The following is a 20,771-nucleotide window of genomic DNA, read 5'->3' as shown; positions in this document are numbered from 1 at the left end:
GAAGTAACAGCATTGTAGTAGAGTCAAATAACCGAATCTTGAAAGTGTCCAACTTTCTCTCTGTTCTCTATTCCCAAGGTCAGCTCTATATTCCTTCACGGTACTTATACAGTATGTCACAGAAGTGAGTGCACCCCCTCACATTTCATAAATATTGAAGTATATCTTTTCATGTGACAACACTGAAGAAATGACACTTGGCTACAGTGTAAAGTAGTGAGTATACAACTTGTATAATAAAGTAAATGTGCTACTCCCTCAAAATAATGCAACACATAGCCAATAATGTCACTCTAACACAGCCATCATGTGTGGCAGAGATCCAAAGACTAGGCGGCCGGTGGGAGGCATGCGCACATGCGCGGCAGAGCTGTACTGGGGTGATGGCTTGCATGCCCACAGAGAAGGCGCTGCGTGCCACCTCTGGCATGCGTGCCATAGGTTCGCCATCATGGCTGTAGGACCACAGTAGAACTTTTTCATTTTTTTAGTTTTCTAATTAAAGCAGACCTGGGGGCCATTGACTAAATATTGTGCTTAAGAATTATAGCGTAGTGAATATTTGTGTCTTTAGCCACTGTCTTTCAGTTAATTAATTAACTCTTCTTCCAGGAGTTGCTTTCTCAAACATTTGCTATACTGCTACTTTCAGCTTCGTTCCTTAATTTGTGTTTGGGAGAGTAAGGAAGTTTTTGAATAGTTTTTTTACTCAACAATGAGTAAAAGAAAAGTGTACTTTTGTATTGTCTATGCCTGCGTTACTCAAAAAAAAAGGGGTGGGGGAAGGAAGCCTGTCTGTAATTCTTCTGTTTGAATTAACATCGTATTTAGGAGACATCTTTTAGCAAATTGCTTTGATGAATAGCACTGTGGAGATTTTTGGTCATGAATGTATCCATTTCAATGTATTAGAGGATTTAAATTTTAGCTTTGCCCAGAACAGCATCCCAGAAGGTCTCTGCAGCTTTTAGATGTTTGTAAAATACCCTGTTTACTACAGCTATGAGTAGGATATACCAGGAGCAAGTGCAAATGCAAATTATTATATTTCAATAAACATGTCTGTATATATTTCATTGGCAGATTCTCTTGCTCAAGTCAATGTGAAATGAATGGAAATCTCAGAGGAATCATGTTTGTATCAATCCCGTTCATTCCTATGAGACTTCTACAGGAAAAGTTCTCACTGTTTTGATCATTATTAGCTCTAAGCTCATCTATAATTTGTAAAATTTGATAAATATGCTTATATTAATTTGCATTCAATTGAATAATAGTAGTGCATTTTATTTAACATAGGTAATAAAATCTGCACTGCTTCTTTCTTGATCCTCCTGCCCCCATTAGATGATCTCCCCCCAAATAAAAGAAAATACATCTAAGTTTATCTCTGCACCCTTTTTTTCCCCAGAAACATTGGAAGTTAATATTTGAAGGGCTTTTCAACATTATTATAATTATTGCAAACACTTCCTGTTCTCTGCTGTTGTCTTACTTTGTGTGCAAAATGTTTCCACATCAGATCAATCTAGTAGATGACCAAAAAGCAATAGGCCCTGCTAGCCAACAGGAAATGGAGAATGGAGTAGAGGAAAAAACAATGCAAGAACTACAGTTAGTGATTACCAGATGTAATTTCTGTTAGGAATCTTTTCCATGCTGCCACTACCAATCATCCCAAAATGATAGTAAATATGGAAGTGGTTTCCTGCACTGTAGCTCATGCAAATCTTTCACTGGATTAGTTCCTGAAAATGGGATGTTTTCTTGGATTTGGGATCTGAGGGCTACGTGATTCATCTTTTCCAAAACCAAGACTGCCTAATTATAAAAATTCTGGTCATCCTAAGCTTGTGCATTTCAAGGTGGAGTATAGAATGTCAGACACATGAATCAAGAAAAATTTGAAATTATCAAAGAGTAAATAAAAGATATTAAATTAGATATGTTAGGAATAAGTAAATAAAGGGCATAAGAGCTTATCAAAGACTCAAGTGGCAGGGATACTCAGAAAGAATATCATTTAGTATAATAGCAGTGTAAGTATACATTTGCAATGTCCACTTGCAATGGAAAAGAATATTAAGGAATTCTTCAGCAAATGGCAAGAATAGTGAATATAACATAAAAAGGATCTAATACTACTAGTTGGAGAAATGGAAGAACCTGGAATCGCAATGAGATTTGGATTTGACAAATCCAACAATTCAGAAGATGTAATATATCTTTTGTAAAGGGAACTTTGAGGTACTTCAGATTGTGAAATAAACCATGACTTATTGAAAATATACAGGATAAGCTTAGAAAATTAAATAGAAAAGGAGCTTAAACTAGATTTGACATGGTGGTCATCCAGTCAGAATATAAATTCTTTGTAAGGAGCAACATTAGTACACTTATGCAAAAGAGAACATAAAATATGATGGGAAAAGTTAACACTATTAATGTAATGATTTAACAGCTGAACAGCTGCTGATGCAATGAGAATGAGTCAGCAGGGTTAACTGCTACCATTTTAAGAGGCTGTATATATAAGAGACACCCTGTGAGGGCGTCCCTCTCTTCGTGTATGCTTCCATGCTATAGTTGATGATTGATTGTCTGACTTTGCCTAGTATGTGTATGTATATATTCCTTGTAGATAAACCACTATTTGAAAGACAAACCTGTTTACTGTATTTTGGTTCTGGTTTGTCTGAAAATAGTCACACTGTGCGCACTCTTGTGAACTTGAAAAGTGTTCCAAGTAAAGGTATTGTTTGTTCCAAGTAAAGCTGCCTTCTGCAATTGACTGATGGTGATTTTGTCAGTGCCGATGGGTGTTCAAATGGTGCTCCAGATCTTCTGGGATTGAACCCAGAGCACCTATTACTAATTGGTACTCTTTGCTTTCTTTTACTATCATCATTTTTTTTATTTGTAGGTCTTTGTGTTTTGTGATTTTCTCTAGTTTTTTTTCTTCTATTCTGCTGCTCATGTCCATTATCCAGACTTTTGTGTCTTTTTTACTGGCAATTGTTAAATCTGAGATGTTATGTGGCAGGTGCCTGTCTGTTTGAATTTTTTTGATTATTATGGTTGATAGAACAGTCAGGCAGATGTTCGTTCAGACTGACTTGGCATCTTTATCCACCTACATTATTAATATGGTTCATTGCACAGTCAGCCAGATGTTTAGACTGGGTTTGAAATTTTTCCCCACCTATTGAATCCTTCCCAAGGATCTCAGATAGGCAGATGTTGTTTAATAAAAGTACCATTGCAGGAGGTAAGCTACTCTTGTGATTGCTTCAATTTACATCTGTCTCATCAGGGCGATTCTGGGTGGCTAACATTTGAAAATATATTGCAAATAACACAGAAGTGCAATGCATATAATAATAGCCTATATAAAAGCCAATCTACCATAAATCAAGCAACTTCACAGGTTCCAACTAATGGTCTGATCACCATGCCAGGAACACACCTAAGTCTTCCTGGTTTTCAAAAAGCTGGTAAAATCAGGAGCAAGCTAATTTTATTCCCTGAAAGAAAGTTGCTAACTTCATCTCTCCAGAGTTTTTTATTTATTTTTTATTTATTTTTTTATAATTTAATTTCTATACCGCCCTTCTCCCGAAGGACTCAGGGCAGTTTACAGCCATATTAAAATACAAAGAATAAATAGCAAATTTAAAAAGAATTTAAAAACAATATTTAGTAGGCCAATCGACTAAAACGGTTATAGACTGACATAAAACCTCTTAAAATTTACGGTTAAAATACACTTAGGCTAGTCCCGCTCGATGAAATAATAAAGTCTTCAGTTTCCATTTGAAGGTCCGGAGGTCGGGGAGTTGGTATAACCCCAGAGGCAACTCATTCCAAAGGGCCGGTGCTGCCACAGAGAAGGCTCTCCCCCTGGGGGCTGTCAACCGACATTGTTTGGTTGACGGCACCCTGAGAAGGCCCACTCTGTGGGACCGCACAGGTCGTTGAGAGGCTATCGGTGGCAGAAGGCGGTCTCGTAGGTATCCCGGTCCTAAGCCATGAAGCGCTTTAAAGGTGGTCACCAACACCTTGAAGTGCACCCGGAAGGCTACCGGCAGCCAGTGCAGGCCACGCAGGATAGGTGTTATATGGGAGCAACGCGGTGCTCCCTCTATCACCCGCGCAGCCGCTATCTGGACTAGCTGGAGCCTCCTGGTGCTCTTCAAGGGGAGCCCCATGTAGAGAACATTGCAATAGTCCAGGCGGGAAGTAATGAGGGCGTGAATAACCGTGCGTAAGGAGTCCCGGTCAAGGAAAGGGCGCAACTGGTGAATCAGGCGAACCTGATAAAATGCTCTCCTGGCGACGGCCATCAAATGTTCTTCAAAAGACAGCCGATTGTCCAGGAGAAAGCCCAAATTGCGCACCCTCCCCCTGAGGGCCAATACTTCACCCCCAACAGTCAGTGAAGGCGTAAGCTGACTGTACCGGGGCACCGGAACCCACAGCCACTCTGTCTTGGAGGGGTTGAGCTGGAGCCTGTTCCTCCCCATCCAGACCCTCACGGCTTCAAGACACTGGACCATCACCTCGACGGCTTCGTTGGGGTGGTTCAGGGTGGAAATGTACAGCTGAGTATCATCAGCGTACAGATGGTATTCCACCCCGAAACCACGGATAACCTCACCCAGCGGCTTCATGTAGATGTTGAACAGGAGAGGCGAGAGAACTGACCCCTGAGGCACCCCACAAGTGAGGGACCTTGAGGTCGATCTCTGCCCCCCTGCCAACACCGTCTGCGAATGGTCAGAGAGATAGGAGGAGAACCACCGATAAACGGTGCCCCCCACCCCCAATCCCTCCAACCGCCGCAGCAGGATACCATGGTTGATGGTATCAAAAGCCGCCGAGAGATCTAAAAGAACCAGGACAGAGGAACATCCCCTGTCCCGAGCCCTCCAGAGGTCATCCACCAACGCGACCAAAGTCGTCTCAGTGCTCTATCCAGGTCTGAAGCCGGACTGGAACGGGTCTAGATAGACAGTTTCCTCCAGGTATTGGGGAAGCTGATATGCCACCACACTCTCAACAACCTTCGCCAAAAAGCGAAGGTTGGAGACTGGACGATAGTTCGCCAATACAGCTGGGTCCAGGGAACGCTTCTTGAGGAGGGACCTCACCACTGTCTCTTTCAAGGTGGCGGGGAAGGTACCCCCAACAGGGAAGCGTTGGTAACTCCCAGGATCCAGCCTTGTGTAACCTCCCGTGTGGCCAGTACCAACCAGGAGGGACACGGGTCCAATAAACATGTGGTGGGATTCAGCCTACCCAACAACCTGTCCATGTCATCGGGAGTGACAGGATCAAACTCAGCCCAGGTAATATCCAGAAGACCCGTCCCCGCCTTCCCGCCCAAATCTATCCAATCAGTGTCCAGTCCATCCTGGATCCGAGCGATTTTATCGGACAGATACTGTACAAAATCCTCAGCACGCCCCTGCAAGGGGTCCTCCCGAGCCTCCTGCTTAAGCAGGGAGAGGGTCACCCTAAACAGGGTGGCTGGGCGATTATCTGCCGATGCGATGAGAGCAGAGAAATAGTTATGTTTCGCCGCTCTCATCGCCACTAGGTAGGTCTGAATATATGACCTCACTAGTGTTCGGTCGGATTTGGTGCAGCTGGACCTCCAAACACTCTCTAGGCGTCTTTTCCGGCGCTTCATCTCTCTCAGCTCCTCGTTGTACCAAGGAGCTGGTCGAGTTCGGCGCCGGGTCAGAGGCCGCAAAGGCCAAAGCCCCGGCCACCGCCTCCTCCCAGATGGCCACCAGTTCTTCGGCTGAGCCGTGGGCGAATTCCCTAGGAAAGGGCCCAAGCTCCGTCAGAAACCTCTCTGGGTCCATCAGGCACCTGGGACGGAACCATTGAATTGGCTCCGTCTCCCTGTGGTGCAGTGCAGCGGTTCGAAAGTCTAGCTGAAGGAGTACATGATCTGACCATGACAGGGGTTTAAAAAGTAACTCCCCTAACTCCAGATCATTAAGCCACTGTCCCGAGACAAAAATCAGGTCCAGAGTGTTACCCCCAGGTTGGGTGGGACCATTAACTACCTGGGTCAGGTCCAAGGCCGCCATGGAAGCCATGAACTCCCGAGCTGTCGTCGATGATTCGCCCATCGACGGCAAGTTGAAATCCCGCATAACCATAAGTCTGGGGGTTTCAACCGCCGTCCCGGCTATCATCTGCAACAGCTCAGGCAGGGCTGCTGCCACGTAGCAAGGAGCCAGGTACGTAACCAGCACGCCCACCTGCACCCCATGGCCCCATTTCACAAGAAGGGTTTCACAACCGGCTATCTGCGGGACAGTGACCTCCCTTGGTTCTAGACTCTCGTTTATCACAACCGCTACTCCCCCACCCCTACCCTGGGCCCTCAGTTGATGGAATGTACGGAAGCCTGGTGGGCACATCTCAGTAAGGGGAAGCATGCTCCAGATTATTTTTTGGCTGTCTGTAATATAAAAGTGCTTAACTTTTTACAATATTTTTAAATAATATGTGCTTTTAAAATGCTTTCAATCTGATTTCCCCAAAATGTGTTTTGATATTCAGCTTATTTTAATAGCATGTCATATCATGCAATTCTTTAGTAAACAGCTTAAGGGAATTGGGGATTAGTCCAGGACTTCCCACTTAAACAAAACCAGAAATAAAATATTATATAGCTCTCATTATCAGATGTTACCTGTCAGTCTATTTCAGACACACTATTTTTCTGGTCTCCTAATAAGCACTCTTCTATGCTGCCTCTTTCAGGCAGGTAGATATTTCCAAGCATAGGACAGAAAAATCCTTTTTCTTCTGAGAAAAAATCTCATTATTTGCCTTCTTGCTTTTTAAAGCAGGAAAAAAAACCCAATAGTGTTAAGTTCGGGAAGTAACGAGGCTGGAGACCAGGGTAGTGACAACAGCTCTTTAATATAGGGTGAACCCAGCAACAGGCTGGGGCAAAAACCTCTCCTTTTATACAGTTCTGTTGGAGGCTTCGACCAATCAGCAACGTTGATTTCCGCTCAAATATTTTAAAGGCACAACTGTTAATACATAACACTCCTCCTCCCAGAAAACACTTGGTCTTATTTACATATTTATTTACATGTTATTTTCGGCGTAGTCACGCAAATAACCTGGGCGTCTCCTAGTTCTTTCTGACCTCGCGGTTCAGTTCTGGGTGGTGTTTTGAGCTGGTCGGAGGGCTGTTTCTCCTCCCAGCTCTTTCTCTGGGCCATCGGGCTCTGGATTATTGGCCGACTCTTTTTCTTGGCCATCCGGCCTTGGATTAATTTTGGAATTTTCCTTGCTGTTTCCCTCGGGGACCTGATGGCGTCGCTGGAACTCTGGGACCTCAGCTAAGTCTTGCGCCTCCCCCGGGTCATTGTCGGCTGTGGATTCAAAGTGGTATTGGTCATTACCTGTCTCTGTTGGTTTGGTTTGGTCAGTTATTCGTTTCCTTAACTGATCTATGTGGCGCCGCCACATTCGGTTGTCTGGTAGCTCTACCACGTACGATTTTGGCCCTGTTACTTTTGTTACTTGTCCGGCGACCCAACTCGGGCCGTCCCCATAGTTTCGGGCCCACACCGTCGCCTATGCTCATTTCCTTGTTTTTCTAGCTCCCCTTGTAACCCTCGGGTGTGTAATGGGGTTCAAACGGTCAAGTGGGCACGGAGTTTTCGTCCCATTAGCAATTCGGCTGGGCTTTTCCCAGTGGCTGTGCTTGGGGTTCTGTGCTGACGGCTAGGAAAAGTCTATTTTGTTTGCCAGTCACCTGGCTTGAGCCTGGACAATGCCTCCTTAGCGCCCGGACGGAACGCCTGCAAGGCCATTCGGCGCAGGGTGGAAAGGTGCAGAGAGGGCATGTCGGATGCCTTCCTCTGCCAGGTACTCTTCAAACTGGGCTGCCGTGAATTGGGCTCATTGTCGGACACCAGAGTGTCCGGCAACCCGTGAGTTGCGAATAGGTGGCGAGGGTTGCGATTACTGCTCGGCTGTGGTGGACTTCATAAGTATGATCTCTAACCATTTGGAAAATCGTCCACCACCACTAGGAACGTTTGGCCGTGAAAGGGCCAGCAAAGTCAATGTGGATTCTTGACCAAGGCCCTTGGGGCTTTTCCCATTCTCTGACTGGGGCTGTTGGGGTAGCGGTCTGGACTCTTGGCAAGCTTGGCATTTCCCTACCCTCTCAGCAATCTCTGCGTCCATGAGTGGCCACCATACATAGCTTCTAGCTAACCCCTTCATCCTTACGATGCCTGGGTGACCCTCGTGGAGGTCCAATACCTTGCCCCTTAACTTAACAGGAATTATTACACGATCACCCCATAACAGGCACCCCTTGAGCCGAGAGCTCATCACGTTTCTTAACAAATTCTTTGAACTGCTCAGCGCAGCGGGCCACCCTCTCTGTACCCAACCGGTACAGTCCTTAACACAATGTCGGTATGATGCCGAGCCACTTCCTTTGATGTGACTGGGCCAGAGTCCAACGAGTCAATAAGGAGGATGGGTGTCCCGGAGTGGGGTCTTCGGTCGCCCCTGGCAGTGGGCATCGGCTCAATCGTCTGCATGCCCACTTCTTTCCCGGTCGATGCTGCAGCTTGTATGAGTAAGCTGCCAAAATATAGTCCATCGAGTCAAGCGTGGCGAAAGTGCCACAGGCGTTGGCGATCGCCAGCCAGTAATCCCAGTAACGGTCTGTGGTCAGTCACGATTTCAAAATTCCGCCCAAAGACATACTCATGGAATTTTTGACCCCTGATACAATGGCTAATGCTTCTTTGTCTAATTGGCTGTAGTTCCTCTCTGGGAGGACATCGTTCTAGAGTAGAACGCTATAGGGGCTTCTGTGCCGCTTGAAGTCTATGGCTGAGTACAGCCCCACCCCATAAGGGGACGATCGCAAACCAGCACTAGGGGTAGTGAGTCGTGATATTGGATGAGCAGGCTATCACTTGAGAGCAGGTTCTTTACTGCTTCAAAAGCCCTATTTTCTGACTTTCCCAAGACCAAACAGTATTTTTCCTAAGAGCCTATGCAGCGGTTCCATAGCAGTTGCTTTGTTCTTTAAAAGACCGCGTAAAATTAACCAATCCAGGAATGCCTGCAGCTCTGCTTTGTTTTTGGGCGCTGGAGCCTTCCTAATTGCCTTAACCTTGCTCTCAGTAGGGTGAATTCCTTTCTTGTCTATCCGGTAGCCCAAGAAATCGACCGATTCGACCCTATCTGCATTTATTTGTCTTGACTTTTAATCCGGCTGTCCGGAAAATGCTCAAGACCTTTCTTAACCGCCTCCCCAATTCCTCCATGTTTTCCCTGAAATTAGGACATCATCAAGTAGGAACTACCCTGGGAGCCCTTGCAGTAGTCGCTCCATCAGGTTTTGGAACAGCCCTGGTGCCACACTAACCCCAAATTGCAATCGGTGCACTTGAATGCCCCCCTGTGCGTCACAATCGTTTGGGCTTCGGCTGTGCGGGCGTCTACTGGCAGTTGTTGGTAGGCTTGGGCCAAGTCTAACTTTGCAAAGACTTGCCCTTGCCCCAAGGAGTGCAATAAATGGTGCACCACGGAACTGGCACGCTTTTCTGTAAGGCTTTGTTAAGCCGCCTTGTAGTCAGCGCAAATTCTAATTGACCCGTCCGATTTGATGGGGGTGACAATTGGCGTCTCCCACTTTGCGTGATCGACTGGCACCAAAACCCCCTGATTTATGAGCTTGTCCAGCTCCTTATCAATTTTTTGTTTTAGGGCAAAGGACTCTCTCGCCTTAAGCCTAATGGGGCTACCTGGGGTCTAAGTTGAAGGAAATAGGGGTCCCTTGTACTTGCCCAGGCAGTCCTTGAAGACATCTTCGAACTCGTTAAAGAGAATGTCTTTCAAATTGCAGTCACTTCTGTAGATGCCAGTCACTCCCATGCCCAGGGCACGAAACCAGTCTAGTCCCAACAGACTGGGCAGAGTTCCTTCGACGATCGTGATGGGCAGGGTCTTTTGTGAGGGCCGTACTCGACTCGGACGGAGGTGGTCCTCGAACAGGGATGCGATTCCCCTGGTAGTCGTGGCACTCGTAGCCGCTGTGCTTGCAGATGGCGCTTCGCGACGGCAGCGACTTCGCCAGGGTGTCCCAGGACATGATGGTGATCGCTGATCCCGTGTCTACTTCAAGCCTGCACCGTACTCCTTCGATCTTGGGCTTTGTGAAGATCTTCTTTTCCACTTTGGTTGAGGCGCGGCCTATAATGACAGTCGTTTGGTTAGACTTGCGCCTTTCTTGTTTGAACCAATCGCGGGCCGCCTTTCCGGTTCCGCTTTGATTGGCCGATTTGAATTTTCGGGAAGGTTGGGCCGCTCTGCAAACCTGAGCTAGGTGTCCTTTCTTCCCACACCGGCATGTTGCGTCTTTAAACCTGCAGCGTTGGCGCTGATGCTGCCCTCCGCAGCTTCCGCACTCGCCACGGTCCTCAGTGTCGCGTTTCTCGGCAGACCCTTCCTCATCCTCGCCTCACCTTCGGATTCGGACTGAATCTTCTCCTGGTGTACTGGCGTTGGCTTTGCGCTCGCCTTGGATTGAAGAGGCTTTTGCAGAGTCTCTGCTGCTTTAGTAGACATTTCGTGCTCTGGCCTCGTCCAGAGCGGTGGCTAGTGTCAGGTTGCTCCTGGCTAGCAGTCGTCGCCGTGGCGGATGTCCTTGACCTCGGATGAGTTGCTCGAGTAGCACTTCGCCTAAGTCTCGGTATCCGCAGTCCTTGGACGCTTCTTAAAGCGGCCATGTAGTCACCGATGGACTCGCCTCCATCTGTCTACGTTCTCCGAATTCAACCGCTGCACGTATTTGGACGGCGTCGGTGCGAAATGGTTTTTCAGCAAAGTCTGCAGAGTCGGCCACGATACCGATTGTATCGGCGTCGGCTCTGCCAGGGCTTCCCCCATCTCCACTACCTCCGGCCCGCAATGGCTTAGTAAATAAGCCCGCTTATGGTTATCAGGATCCTGTAGTTCGTTGGCTTCTAGAAAGCTTTCAAACGGGTCATATATGTTCCCCATTTCTCCTTGCCGGGTATGCGGTGCGGGTGGCGTGTTTGCCATTTCCGCGTTTCTGCCCTGAGTTTGCTGGGTTCGGGACTAGCGTGCTTCAGCTCGGTTCTGGTTCTCCTTAGCCTCGAAATCCCACCTTCGTCGCCAATGTTAAGTTCGGGAAGTAACGAGGCTGGAGACCAGGGTAGTGACAACAGCTCTTTAATATAGGGTGAACCCAGCAACAGGCTGGGGCAAAAACCTCTCCTTTTATACAGTTCTGTTGGAGGCTTCGACCAATCAGCAACGTGCTGATTTCCCGCTCAAATATTTAAAGGCACAACTGTTAATACATAACAAATAGCTTTTCAGTATCATTTCAGTTTTCATTTATCATTTTGGACATGTATCCTACCTAACTCTGTCTGCAAGGATCCTGAGGGCTGGAAGGCAGCTTGTCAGATGCTCACAGGTGCTATGCAGTCTGTGATACCACTAGATGGTGCCCACTGACTCCAAAATGATACATTTTTTGTATTATATTTAATGTTTACTTGCTTAATTTTAAAATGCCCAATTTTATAAGAAAAAAACTAGCTCATATTCCTGCATAAATCTTTTGCCATTTAATATTTATGTTTTGGAGGCTTTAGCATGCAGATCATGTAGCTTAACTTTTTACAATATTTTTAAATAATATGTGCTTTTAAAATGCTTTCAATCTGATTTCCCCAAAATGTGTTTTGATATTCAGCTTACTTTAATAGCATGTCATATCATGCAATTCTTTAGTAAACAGCCTAAGGGAATTGGGGATTAGTCCAGGACTTTACCTTTACCTAACCTTTTTTTAAGTCTTCCCAATGGTATCCTTATTGCCATTGTAACTGAGTCCATCCACCTTTCTGCTCTTCTTCTCTTTCCCTCAGCCTTTCCCAGCATTACAATTGGGTCTTTGCGTACTATGTCTGAAATAAGATAACTTGTGCCTTCTCATTTTTGCCTCAAGTGAAAACTCTAGTTGATTTATTTGATGATCCATTGATTTATTTTCTTTGTTTGCTTACAACTATTGCTAGCAGTCAATTATAAAGGGCATTGTAGATTGTGGAGATAATGACATCATATATGACATGTGGCATTGCTGGTATCTTACTATAACATTTATTTTATAGATATATAAGAAATATAATATTTACAATCCCAATGTCAGAGGAGTCCAGTGCTAATAAGAAGATTAAAATCAAAGGATAAATAATACAAGAAAAAAATGTCAGCCACCTAGAGTCATATTTATGAGATGAATAGCCATATAAATTTATTAAATATATAAAAAAGAAATATCTGTAATAGCCATCCAGAATAAAATTTTGGCAAAGCATTGACTGATATGTATTGGGATTGTACCATTTAGCTTCATATAGGTTCAATTTTAGGTAAGTTGTTCTGTATGTAGCATTTGTCTCAAGCATTTCTAAGACAAACATTATCTCTCTACTGTGCAATTTTATTTATCTTATTTATCAAATTTATTTGCCACCTGTTTCACAGTTTAAGGAAATTCTGCATGATGAATGCCAAGAAACGGTATTGAAGTCAAATTGACTATTCCACCATGAACAGTTATTCCACTAATTCTGGGGTCATAAACATTCCTTTCGGTTTATTTTTTTTAATCTTGATATTGCATATGTGCAAATATAATGAAATGTACACTTTACTATGTTTTGAAGGTATGTCAGTGGGAAATGAGCAGAAGTAGAATTAGTTACACAAATTATCTGCCACTGTAATGGGATTTTAGTAGTTTTGCTAATGACAACAATAATCCATAGAGATGCCAAGGGTCAGACATGACAGAATAGCTGATGACAATGAGGCTAATGATAAGAATGCAGTCTATCTAATGATACGAATGAAAAAATAAGATGAAGGTACCAGCTGCGAACATATTGTGCAATACCCGTTTACTAGCTCAGACTGTAAGATAAATGTTTGGAAGAATTGATTATAAGTCACTGGGCAGACAAGTACACATAGGATATAGAAAAAAAGATTGAAGCCAGTTGCTGGTTCTAAAATAAGACAAGGAAAGTTGATTTTAAACTTTTTTTTCTTACAAGGTTCTGGAAAAAAATCCTAACAGACCAATGAGCCATAAAGAGATTCTTCAGGTTATCCAAAAAGAAGGGTTAAAAGAGATTAGGTGAGTACGAATTATTATACTGCTTGCTACTCCTAATAACATAAACAGAAATATTTTCCAACTGTAGATTTTGTAAGTATTGCAGGTACAAATAGCTGACCAAGGCAACATATCCATTCTTCTGATGTTCATTTTGTGCTGCCAAATTTTCTTTCAGATGTTTTGTTTCTAGATTCAAGTTTATTTTTTTGTATGTATGAAAACACTGAATAGGGAACTAATGCTACTTGGTAACGGACAAAAAGGAGTTTTGTTCATTAACTGGAGGGCAACTTCCTGGTTAAAGTAGTATCATCTTGATGTCATGTGCCTTAAAATTTTTACTTTTCAGAGCTGCTTGGGGGTTGAGACTGAGTTATCAATCAATAAATCATTAGTTATTTCACTAAGTTTAGGAACTGAACTAAATTAAGCTTTTCTGGGAATCACTATTATGCTATGTATTGCATGTTTGTTCCAATTTCCTCTGCGAACTCAAGGTAACTTTTAGAAAGATCTCCCTTAATTTTATCCTAACAACAATTTTGTGAGGTTGGTTAGGCTGAGAGAGGATAACAGTTTTAAAATGAACTCCATAGTTTGGATGAACTCTGGCACTTTAAATACCATATTCATATTTATCTAGATTGCTGTTGGCTACTCTGATTCTAGAAAACGTTTAATGATTTAGACCAAGGGTGTCAAACTCAAGGCCTGCTGGATCCGGTCCGCAGGGCCATCCTGGTCTACCCAATGCAAAGAGGAAACATGCCAGCAATTTGGGGAGTGGTGTCAAGCTGGCCACGCTCACTTAGTTGGCCACACCCACCCACTCGACCACATGCGCCCAGCCCCCCAAGGTCAATCACAGCCCTGATGTGGCCCTCAATGAAATGATATTTGACATCCCTGATTTAGACAGTTGAGTTATTTTCTAATTTTACTTTTACAGTATTTTCTTTCCAAGTTGAATGACAGGGATTGGATGAGGCCTTTCATGAACAAAGGTGCACAATCATCTTACCTGTAAGAGAGTAATAATGACCTGCCTTACAGTTCAGTTTAAAGAATTATTAGAACAAGCATATGAAATACTTGGAATGTTTTAATATGTTTTATGAAAATGTTAAATGCTTGTTGTTAACTAACCTATCTGCGTAATGGGAAGCATTTCATAGTGGGAATAAGTACACAATTAAAAATATGTTGGACTATGTATGCCTGCTGTGAAGTTGCCGTGTGCATGCACTGTTTTTACTGGAAAGCAAACATGGATTGCATGCTTTGTAATCAAAATGACTTTATAGTATTAAAAAAAGTTGCATAGAAAATTGAAATGTATTCCATTCAGATCAGACAATTTCTATATTTATACATTTGTTTTGTTTTTAAAAAAGCTTTGTAGTTTGCACTTTTCCTCAGTTTTACTAAATAGGGTACATTTTTCGGACTTGAATACAATAAATAAATTCTTAGCAATGTAGAGATCATGTTTGTAAAACTAACTTTTACTTACAACTTTTTCTGCTATTAATTACTACAAGTATTATTTTTGTGGGTAAAGAAATTATCAATATAGTAAATATAACTTGCTTAGAAAATAAAAATTAAGGAGGTAAAAATTAGAGGAGTTAAAACCCCTCATTGAAAATGGTTAATGCTACATTTTTTGAGTGTTTAGCTTGGTTAGTTTGCCTCTGATGAAGGATTTACTGCTAAGGATTTCTAAAATGTGGCTTGTCCATTTAAAAGTCATACAGTAATGATTTAATTTAGTTAATGTTTCTGTAGATTGAAGGCACATTTTTAATTTGGGATGGGATGAGGAAGGGGGTCACAGGATGTGGGGATAGGTATAATAGCAATAGCACATAGACTTATATACTGCTTTATAGTGTTTTTACAGCCCTCTCTAAGCAGTTTACAGAGTCAGCATATATCTGGGTGCCCATTTTACCCACCTCGGAAGGATGGAAGGCTGAGTCAACCTTGAGCCTGGTGAGATTTGAACTGCTGAACTGCAGCTAGCAGTCAGCTGAAGTAGCCTGCAGTACTGCACTCTAACCACTGCACCACCTCGGCTTCTCAGAGATAATACTATCTCCAGAGGGGACAAGACTAAGATTTTCAGCCCAATGTTAAAAGCAAAAAATACTTTAAAATTTGTGGCAAGCTCTAGTGACTATGTATGACCCTGGGAACTCCCAGAACAAGAGGGCTTGATATTGTTTATTTCTTGCTTACACGGACAAATCTCACTTAAAATATTGTTTCCCTTACCCATAAGAATTTGAGAGGGGCTTTTTGTTGGGTTTTTTTTTTTTTTGCTCCCTGTTTTCTGATATTCTGCCATTGATTGGAGATGTTGCATTTTCCAGAGATTTGCCTTTTAAAATTGCCTAATTTTGATGATTATTCTTGCTTTACTGGGTCAAGAGATGGAATTTAGGTTAAAAATGCATTATTTATTTTGGTTAATTATTAATTGTACTAGGCCAACTCAGATGTTTCTATTTCAAATCTAAAAGAATAAAAGAAATATAGAACTTTTTAAGAAATTAGAAAAAGTAATAAGAACATCATATTACAATACCTTTCAGAATTTAGTTGAACGAATCTGTTAGTACTTTAAAATATAAACTATTCCCTTTCTTCAATACTTCAATTAAAAATAAGGTAGTCAGACACGTTTTCCTTAAAGGCATGTTTTCCTTTTAAAGATTTATTGAAAAAATCTTATATGAACATTGTAGTTTAAGCTTCAGAATTGAAGTTACCAGAAAAAGAGTGCAAGGATGTATCCAATGACACATAAGGCTATATTTCTTCACAATTAGCTTGATGGTGACTTCCTGGCTCTAGTTCCAGTCTGGATCAGATGCTAGAATGAATGAAATTGTGTTCAGTAGTCTCTTCCAAATGTCAGATGCTTGCTCGTGATAACTTTTCTGCTTTCTAAGTCTTTTGGTCGTAGATACTTCAAGCAATTTGTTTGCTTGAGATTTCTGTGTAACAATATGGGCTTTTTTTTTCTAGCCACAGTAATAAATAAATAAATAGAAATAAAACAATTTCTAGCAGAAATTAGGTTCAATAAAGGGTCATGGAGTATTTTAAGCACATATATTTTTATTAAATCATGCAACCAACCCACAAGAGATGTTCTTAATTACATTGGAAGGAATATGTTTGTAAAATGAATGTGGAACATGAAATTCTCAGATGACATCTATAATAATGGAGCAGTTCCAGCAATATTCTTTGCTCCTACTTAGAGGTGGGATTGATTCTGCAGCCTTTTACAGTATGTTACTGTTTTTTTACCTTCAGTGTAATTTGGACTTAAATGCCAAAGCGGTATCTTTTATTTATACTACCAAGACTCCCCCTTGAAACTTGCAAACCCTGCTTGAGGAATTTGTCCCATTCTTGTCCCCTTTGTTCTCTATAATCTAAGGAAAATGTCTGGTATGAGTTGTGTGGGTGGTCATTGGAAATATATGGAAATATTGTTTTACTGACATACCTAAATTTTTATCTTGTTTTTCCCCCTTTACCCATTCTCATTGTCTCTTTCAACTTGTTTTTGGGTTTCTTGGATTTCCATCTTTTCCAGAAGGTAAGAGCCACAATTAATGAATAAATTCCTTTGCACATAAGTAATGCTACATTTATTTCGCTTGCTTGGCATAGACGCTTAACAATAATTTCATTGCTGTTAGGTTGAAGAATCATTTCTCTATGTACCTAGAGCTTGTTTGTGGGAGGCCATGGCTAGCCAGATGAGGTGGGAAGGGCTGACATTTGCCAGTCAAGTCTTTGTTCCCTTTGACCTTGAATGAAAGAAGCTTAGCATTGGGCTCTTCTACTTGGATGATATCATCTCTGATTGACTTGGCAGGGTTTTCTGAACCATCTTGTTGTTCACTCTAGGATCTTCTGAATGTTGAATTAAAATAAAGCAGAACTTGGGATCCTTTTTTGGCCCAAAGGCGGCAATCATTTAAACCCCTCCAGGGTCATGCCAGGGAGCCGTACGGAGTAAGACCATTCTCTTCCTTCTTATGCTTCCTTTCTCATAGGTTTTCACATAAACTGTTCCCTCCAGAGTCCCATTTCCCCTCTTTTCCTCTACAGAGCCCTTTTATAGCAATTTAAACTTTTTAGATGCCTGAACTGCTATAGGAAAGGAAGGAATTATTTTTCTAGAGTGGTTCCAGAGCATGAGGCATGGAGGTTTAATCTGACCTTTATTTTATCCTTCTGCAGCAGTTAACACATTTGAAATATTCTTCATTGGCATCACTAAAAGCTTTTAAAATATTTAATAGCTATATAGAGATAGGGGCCAGATGAGATGACAAAGGAAGTCCAGAGATATACCTCTGCTCTGGCTAGTGGTTTCCTATTCAGACTACTGGCATATCTACATTGTGACTTTTAGCTACAACAAACTTCTAGAAATATAAGATGTACCCCTGAGAAAGATTGTGATTTCCACACAATGAGTTAATGAACTTACTTATGCAACCATTATAAAAACCATTATTGGTTTTGCAACTTCTCCCTCATCTATGAAGAGAAGTCACACTGAAACCACTACCAAAAGCAGGTGCATTTCCTGAGTCCATTTATATAAGCTGTGTGCATTTATTTATTGGTAATTCACTCTTTGCACAGTTTTTTGGCACAGTCTTTTTGTATTCTAATTTTTAGAGTAGGGATGAGCTGCCTATGGCTTTTTGGGACCTTTTTAACTAGAATCCCAAAAAATTGGTGGTGTGATTTTGTACTGTTTGAGACAAGAAGTACATGAAAAATATTGTTTGAATCTTCAAATGCTTTCAAACAAGAGAGAGAATGAAACACAGCTCAACACTCCAAAATCCAAGGGGAAAAATCAGTGCTATATCCATATTATGTACCTTCTCTTCAGCTCTCAGGTTCTTTCTAGATGTGAAATACCATCTTATTTGACTAAATTATGCCGACTGTACATAAACAAAGGAAACGAACTGATCTCTCATTGGTATTACAGGCCAAAGTAAATTAAGTTAATTGTTTCATGGGAGTAAATGTTAGCCAGTGTTTTTCTTATGACTTTGGTTTCAGATTAGTCTTGTGTTTAATTTAAACCCACACTTTTTGACAAATATTGTGGTTACAGTTTGTACATCTAGATTTCATGTTTGGCAAGTTTAATGCATTGTTCATAAATGAAAGTGATTGGTTTATGAATGTATTAGTTGCTTTTTACTGGGTATTGAACTGTAAACAAGCACACATTGGAAGCAACTTGGAAGCGTAAAAAGACAACATATTAGCCCACTTTATTCTGTAATGCTGCTTCTCAGCTTTATTATGGATGCACAACACACACTGGAATTTGCAGTTGAATTAAAAGCAACTCTTATTTTTGGAAATATTGTGAAATTGATGTATTTTATTCTCAATCCAGCATATTTTAATGTTTTTTAATCCCAGTATGTCTGAAGTAATGAAAACTCTTGAGCCATTCTCAGAAATGTTGAAACTTTTTTTCTTAACATTTTGGTTGGGGCTACAGAAATTTCTAATATCTCTACTGCATTTTTTAACATATTGCCTGGCATTTATGTTTGGGAATGGGACAGACTGCATGAAATGACTGAAGAAATTTCTTTCCCTTCTGGGAATTCTCTGAATAGCAAGAGCAGTTTTCTCTTTTATAATTAACGTGTATATGAACATTTTTGTACTATATTTTGCAGTATATGCTTATTTATAGAGAATTTACCTGTTAAATTATATTGTGCACTGTCTCTAAAATTTCCCTTAAGTGCCATGGACTGTAGCATCTGTGCCAACTCTTATTTCATTTTTAAAAAATGATAATTTGCAAATACTGAAGAATTGTTTAGAAGTTAGTCGGACTTGAGCTGCAATCAAAATAAATAAAATTGGGCAAGAGTTTCTTGGATCATTTCTTTTACCCTCTTGTAATGCATAGATCCAGCAGATACAAAGTGTGATAGTTGCACTTCGTATCACTGGTGGCTAATTCTGCATTTCTATTTCCAGTGGAACTTCTCCACTTGCATGCCTGAATGCTATGCTGCACACCAACTCCCGTGGAGATGAAGGAATATTCTATAAGGTTCCTGGAAGAATGGGGGTCTATACACTGAAAGTAAGTGAGTGCACTATCTTTTAACATTAAATTATATTTCAAACTATAAACTGCCAGTTTTTAAAAATTTATGATGCAGATGTTTTAAACAAATCTTCCCAATTGGGCATTATTGAAATGGTTTTTGAAATGGTGAGTAGTGACAATATGTGATGTATGGGTTTGGCAATATTCCTGCATTGACCCTTATTACTGATTACTGTATTTTTCAGAGCATAAGACACACTGGAGTATAAGACACACCTTAGCTTTTGGGGAGGAAAATAAGAAGATGATTGGCAGGTGGATTCACCTGCCAGAATACCCCCAGTCAGCTGTTCCCAGGGGTGAATTTTAGCAAAAGGTTCCTTGGTTGTGAGCTCTGTGCCTTGCTTTTTTTTTTTTGCTTTTTTTCTGCCTCTGAAACTTCTGAAACTCCATTTCAGAAAAAACTGTTTGGGGGCTTCTTTCCTGAAGCTTCATTTCTGATGCTTTTTTCAGCCTCTGAAACCTCCATTTGAGAAGCTGGGTGGGACTACATTTGGAGTATAAGACACACCAAAATTTTCATCCCCTTTTTGGGAGGAAAAAGGTGCATCTTATACTCTGAAAAATACAGTAGATCACAAGCTAACTGTTACCTATTGATTGAAAGTCTTAATTAACTTAACAGGAAGTTCATTGAATTAAATCCATACAATCCATAGTTAGGCATTCGAGAAGCTGTTAGAAATAAAAGAAACCTTCTATTGAGGTAGACCATTGATTAAATTAGTTCAATATTATTAACACTGGCAATAGCTCTCCAAGCTTTCAGACATGGGTCTACATTCCTGACTGAATCTAGTACTTCTGCATATGTTCTGTCACTAAGCTAGGGTTTTTCTTTTCTGAGAATAGACTTTCCAGTAGGTTGAGAATGTAGTGTAGAAGGTATTGATGAAGATAAAATGTATTATCATGAAGATCGTTTTCCAAGAATTATATTTTTACAAACTAAAGAAAGTAAGTGAAGAAAATAAATGGAATGTTAACTATAATTGTACTAACAATTTGAGGTGTTTTGAGGTACACAAAAGAACAGATGTGTGGAAGTCTCCATTCCTTGAAACTTTGGGAGGCATCTTTTGGGGATATTGAGAGATGTGGGCAGTCCTTTTTTTGGACTGGGGTAGTATGAGATCCACTTTTCCTCTGGAGCTGTCACGCTAACCTGTATCCATCCATGTATTTTTTTAAAAAAGGAAATTCCTCTTGAGTGTAATGCCTTGTGAATTCAGAGACACATTTATTTAATTCTCTTGGGAGCTATATCATATTGGTTTGCTACTGTCGTCTTCTTTGATTTATTTATTTAGTTAAATTTTCCAGTCCAGTTTATAGTTCTGGGATTTT

General features: G+C 41.4%; 1 protein-coding gene across 4 annotated transcripts in view; it reads left to right on the top strand.

The window, feature by feature from the left end:
- The window catches only part of ASXL2 (ASXL transcriptional regulator 2), a 130,471-nt gene that overhangs the window by 67,350 nt on the left and 42,350 nt on the right, over positions 1–20,771 (top strand). Inside the window, exons 2-3 of one of the 4 annotated variants that reach the window (XM_058164700.1) lie at positions 13,167–13,249; positions 19,289–19,397. In XM_058164700.1, the coding sequence (XP_058020683.1) occupies positions 13,167–13,249; positions 19,289–19,397 (192 nt within the window). Of the gene's footprint in view, positions 1–13,166; positions 17,270–19,286; positions 19,398–20,771 lie in introns of all 4 variants that reach the window. The other 3 variants (XM_058164702.1, XM_058164701.1, XM_058164703.1) reach the window with 3 other exon arrangements.

This window comes from Ahaetulla prasina, chromosome 1 (assembly GCF_028640845.1).
Source record: "Ahaetulla prasina isolate Xishuangbanna chromosome 1, ASM2864084v1, whole genome shotgun sequence".
Lineage (NCBI taxonomy): Eukaryota > Metazoa > Chordata > Lepidosauria > Squamata > Colubridae > Ahaetulla > Ahaetulla prasina.
The sequence above is the reverse complement of the archived record's forward strand: the minus strand, read 5'-3'. Positions and strand labels throughout refer to the sequence as shown.